Here is a 4933-nt window from a genome sequence, read left to right as displayed (position 1 = left end):
AGCTGTTTGGACTGCCTTGTACTGAAATCTCTGTTGAACGAAATTTTGCAATTTTACTTTTATGTCTCAATCTGGAGGGATGAAATATTTCTCTGAAGGCCTAAATTATTGATCCCTCTAGTAGTTATTGGGTATGAATCACCAATTTGGGAAATACTTCAACAAGGTTGGATTTATCTGCTTATGGATCTGGATCCATGGGTAACAGCTCTAAACTAAAATCTTCTTGTGCAAGCCCTTTCATGCATAGAATTTTTCTGTTGATATTTGTTTGGTTGTGTGTTGAAATTTGTTAGTAATCACTTTTTATGTTGCTTAATTGTAATATGCTTCATTGGAAATCAAATAATAATGGTTAATTGATGTGTTGATTTTAGAGAAGGTTACACCAATGGCTTGACTCTTTAGCACTCCTGTCCTTTGAAATGGAACTGGGTTCTCCGGCTGTGTTTTGTATTCTATTATGTTTTTTTTTCAATTTTTAATTTTTTCTTCACTATTTATCACTTGAAAATCATGTCTACATTGGATGTCAGGTCTTGCTGATCATGATAATTACCATGAGTACTGTCGCCATCTCGGACGTTTTAGGGTACATCTTTCTCTCTTACCTTTCTTTCTTTCTTTTCTTTTTTTGTGTACTTTATTCTTTTAAGAGAAAATTTGGAAGTTGATTTGATTTTGTTTAAACAGCAGGGTTTCGAATCAAGTTCTGCAGTGGAAAACCAATGCAACAGCAACATGTTAATGATGCAGCCTCAAATGGCTATTTTTAATCCTCAACTGCCAATTCCATTGAGTAATGATTCTAGGGCTATGCCTTTGCTAAATAATGTTGGTTTCGTGAATGGAGCTAACCCGCTTCTTCCCTCACAAAATAACCATCTGGGTGTTCCTCAATTTGGTCCCATTTTCCCAAACTTGAACAATGTTTCAATGTTCCAACAACTTCATGGCCAATTCAATAACCCTTTGCAGAGCCCAAATCAACCCAATTCGTTAAATTTACCTCAACAACTTAATCAAAATAATATGGGTTTGACAAATGGGCAGCATCAGCCGCGACAACAACAACTTTTTTTGCAGAACCAATTGCAGAGCATTGGCCAACTTTTGAACCAAATCCCAAATCTCTCTCAGTTTGTTTCTGGTGGTCAAACAATGGGATGCTTCAATCCTGCCTGTGTTCCTTTGAATCCACAGTTTGGATTTATGCAGCAAAACCAGATACAGCAGCAAGCCAACCAGAGTCAGCAAAATTTAGGAGATGTTAATCCATCAAGGCCATCGTCTTCCGCAGCAAGTACACAAGTACTAGGGGGCCCATCATTCAGAAAGCCAATGGTATTTATTTTGTTTCCTCTTAGTGTTTTAACTTTGTACCAGAACTAGATAATTAGTTGTAGTTTATATTAATCTAAATTTGGTTCAAGAAAGTTCGATTGCCTATGCTAGAGCAAAGCATTGATTCTAGCAATACTATTCCTTCGATACTGCAGCTGTTCCCATTGTTTGATATGTGAGAATGGGTTAAAACAAATCCGGTAGGGTTACCATTGGAGATTCAACCAACTTCGGAATTAATTTTTATTTTTAAATGCAGAAAGAATGATGAGTTGTTCTGCGATGACTTTTGAGAATTTGGAACAATTTATTCACAAATGGGGATGCCCCTTCATTTGGGGACCTTTTCTTATTAGCTTATGTTCTTCTTTTACCGAACTCACAATTTCTGAAGCTGCCTGGCTGTCATGTTATTTTTAATATCTTTTAATTGTTAAGCAGGGCATGATAACTCGATATATTGTGTGAAATGCTCCTTTCCACAATATTTGTGGTGTGTATCTCTTTGCTTTGGCTGTTGCAATTAATTGAAGTCTTTTAAATTCTTGCAGGGCAGTCCTGGTAAAAGTGGTCAGAATTTGAATAATTTTCCAGGCAGAAATGTTGCAAGGGATTCAAAATGGGGGTGTGTGTATTGTTAAATATCATTTTGTTTCTAGCTTCTCTTTGTGAAAGACTTTAATGGCTTGTGATACAACTGAAATTCAATTTTTGTAGATTTCATAAGTCTAAGTTTCAGCAGTCTCGATTTCACCAAGTGGATAATGCAAAGAGAAAGTTTGCATCATTTAATGGACAAAAGAAAAAAGGTTCCCCTCTTTATGATTTGCAAATAATTTCTAATTTTCTGTTTTAAGTAAATATACATTTGAATGCATGATTGGTTTGTGTGTAGATAAGCTTTCCTTTATGGTTATTTGACATTGCACTTTTAATATGGTGTCACATCATCTTTGCGTCTAATTTAAACAAGATAGGTTAGAATGACTGAATTTAGTGCACTTTAAGAACTTTATTTACTCAATTGGGACAAATTAGAGGCCAGTGACAAAAGTGGGAAAACGGGTCTGGTGAAATTTACCCTCTGTATCTCTGGAAAACTAGTTTTAATTTAAAATCCTGGTTTCTAAATCTTGCTTTTGGTCTTCTATGGTCTAAAGAAAATGATATGCCATTTGTTTCCTAACTAGTAAACCAATGGTCTGATTGAAAATAGACTGCTGGAACAGGGTGGAACAAAGATTTCTAAGGATAGTTGTATAGGATTTGGGTGGAAAATCCCTATTACTTGTAGGTTTTAAAACTGGCTCTCCCTTGCTTTCATCAGGGTTCTGATTAGGAACCCTCAACCTTAGTTGTTGCTTTCACCTCATTTATCGAAATTTGCAAGCAAAAAGACCTTATCCTTTCTCCCCATGCCTCCTCTCATCATGTAAATGCTGGATACAAATATGAGTAAGAGATGTGGAATTCCTGAATGATTTAGAAACATGTAATACTTCTATTCCAGAACTAGATTGCTTGAATTCTTGAAAAAAATTTTTCCTACAGTTGAGAGTCAGTTTGTTTGAAATCACTGTTTCAGTGATTGATTTCTAGTAATTCTCAAATTTGACATTGGTTAATCCTTGTTCATATGTGCATGTAAGTGAAGTGGTATTCAACAAATAGAATAAGATATGCAAGGTGTATTGAGTGATTGATGGAAGTTGCTTTTTGGTTAATATTTGAACATTTAGTTTAGTATTAAGGAGAAAAAGTAGAAGGGTTTTTTTTTTCTGGTGGGATAAGTGTAGAAGGTTATTTTTTAACATTAATAAATCATGATCCTAAGTGGCTCTGGTCTGGGGTTCAGATCATTGAGGTATGAGATGGGGAGAGTTAATGCTGTTGTGAGGTTTAAATTCTTGCCTATTGATAGGAAACTAAGAAAATGAGCAAGAGGAAAGAGAAAATAAAGTTTGCTTGCTTTATTTGAGTCCATGTGTGAATGCCAATATGTAGATATCTTTGGATATATGTTTTGAGTCTGTTTTACAATATTTATTTACTTAATTATTTTGGCTTTTTAAGAAACTTGCCAAACAATTTCCCATTAACTGTGCATTTTGATGACTATGGCTTGGAATTGGTTTCTTTTCTGCCTACCTTTTTGCTTTTGTTTCTTTTGAAATAATTTCTAATATCTCCTCATCCGTTGGTTAAAAATAACAGGCCAGGATAATGAGAGGGCTGCTAAATTTCCTTGTTCTAATCCTGCAAACCCAGACAAGGAAAAGAGAAAGTAAGTTCTGCTTGCTCTTACTGATATATTGTATGTTTGCTTGTCAGATGCAAAGAAAACTCTTATTGGGTCTATGCTGCTTGAAAGTGATGTTTGCTTGAGAATAATACCATTGTAACATGAGATATTTAACAAAAAAAAAAATGAAGCTTTTATTTAGTTCAAATTGCCTTTGAAATGATGGCTGCGACACCTACAATGGCGGATAGCCTGAAATTAGACAGCTCTTGTTTTGCTTTGTTTATGCATTTTAACATCCAAGTGATTAATGGCTTTGTTAGTTGAGATAGGTCTTTGGCTGGGCAATATCTGTTTTATTACTTAATAAGTCATGTGAGCTTCTTTTGGTTGTGATTGGGCATTCCTGACAAGTTGTTTCTGGTCTAAACTTTATCAAAATATCCAATGATAGTAGATCGGGGCCTTTTCTTTTAAATCTTAAGGAAGTGCATATTTTACCTGAATCTTCTTCCTTAGTGGTATGGATTATGGAACAGTGGTGTCAGTGGAGCTGATACATTATCACCTAAACTATAAGAAGTTTAGGATTGGTCTAAGTGAAGATGCATGTTGGGTGAGGGTTGGCCATGCATCAAATACAAACAAATCGCAGCGGAAGAAAACAAACAAACAAAATACACCTTACCCTCCTAGGATCTCATTCATGCCGTATCGAGCACCGAATCAAAATGTAAAATAAAGCCATATGATTAGATCATATTACCTAAACAACAAAGGTTGATGAATCCTTTGTTCAACCACCAAAACAGCCTTGAAAGACTCATTTCAACAATGCATTCCATTGAGTTTCAGATGAATGGGCCTTATATGGTTGATTCGGAAACTTCATTCCTTGAATATTATAATAGTGGTTATGGTGGGACTCATTTCTATGCAATCATGTTAAAAACTTTTGGCTTGCCCTAAACTTGGCCCTTAATTAACTTGATTTCCATGAGGTGCTTAAATTCTTGAAGATGTATCATGATGAAATCATTGATGATAGGCGAATTTAGCATCTGTTAATTTAGGCCGTAAATGTCCATTTGGAACTCTTGCGAGGTATTACAAGGACTGTAAGTATTGAGAATGGCATCCCAGTTTTTGCACGGAATGCTCGTGCTCCATCCCTTGTTTTCATTCAGTATAGATACCAGAATTTTTAAAGTTTCACAACTTTTCAGAGTGTTTTGAAGTGCCTGAATTCGATTGTTTGATGGGGAATGTAAAATATATATAAATATATATAGTGCTAACTGAAGCCATAATTGGAAGTTGCTCGTTTTGTATCAGCTATAAATTGCA

General features: G+C 35.2%; 1 protein-coding gene across 1 annotated transcript in view; it reads left to right on the top strand.

Annotated features, from left to right (window-relative positions):
- Nucleotides 1–76: 76 nt before the first annotated feature.
- Nucleotides 77–4933, top strand: part of NUFIP (GATA zinc finger protein) — a 6467-nt gene continuing 1610 nt past the window's right edge. Inside the window, 5 exon segments of the mRNA XM_089785225.1 lie at nucleotides 77–592; nucleotides 694–1344; nucleotides 1896–1969; nucleotides 2062–2153; nucleotides 3559–3628. Coding sequence (XP_089641351.1) covers nucleotides 530–592; nucleotides 694–1344; nucleotides 1896–1969; nucleotides 2062–2153; nucleotides 3559–3628 — 950 coding nt within the window. The 5' untranslated portion in view covers nucleotides 77–529.

The sequence above is a fragment of the Theobroma umbraticum genome, unplaced genomic scaffold (genome assembly GCF_002168275.2).
Source record: "Theobroma umbraticum cultivar Fairchild unplaced genomic scaffold, ASM216827v3 scaffold_12.1, whole genome shotgun sequence".
Classification (NCBI taxonomy): Eukaryota; Viridiplantae; Streptophyta; class Magnoliopsida; order Malvales; family Malvaceae; genus Theobroma; species Theobroma umbraticum.
This window is presented reverse-complemented; position numbering and strand designations above follow the sequence as displayed.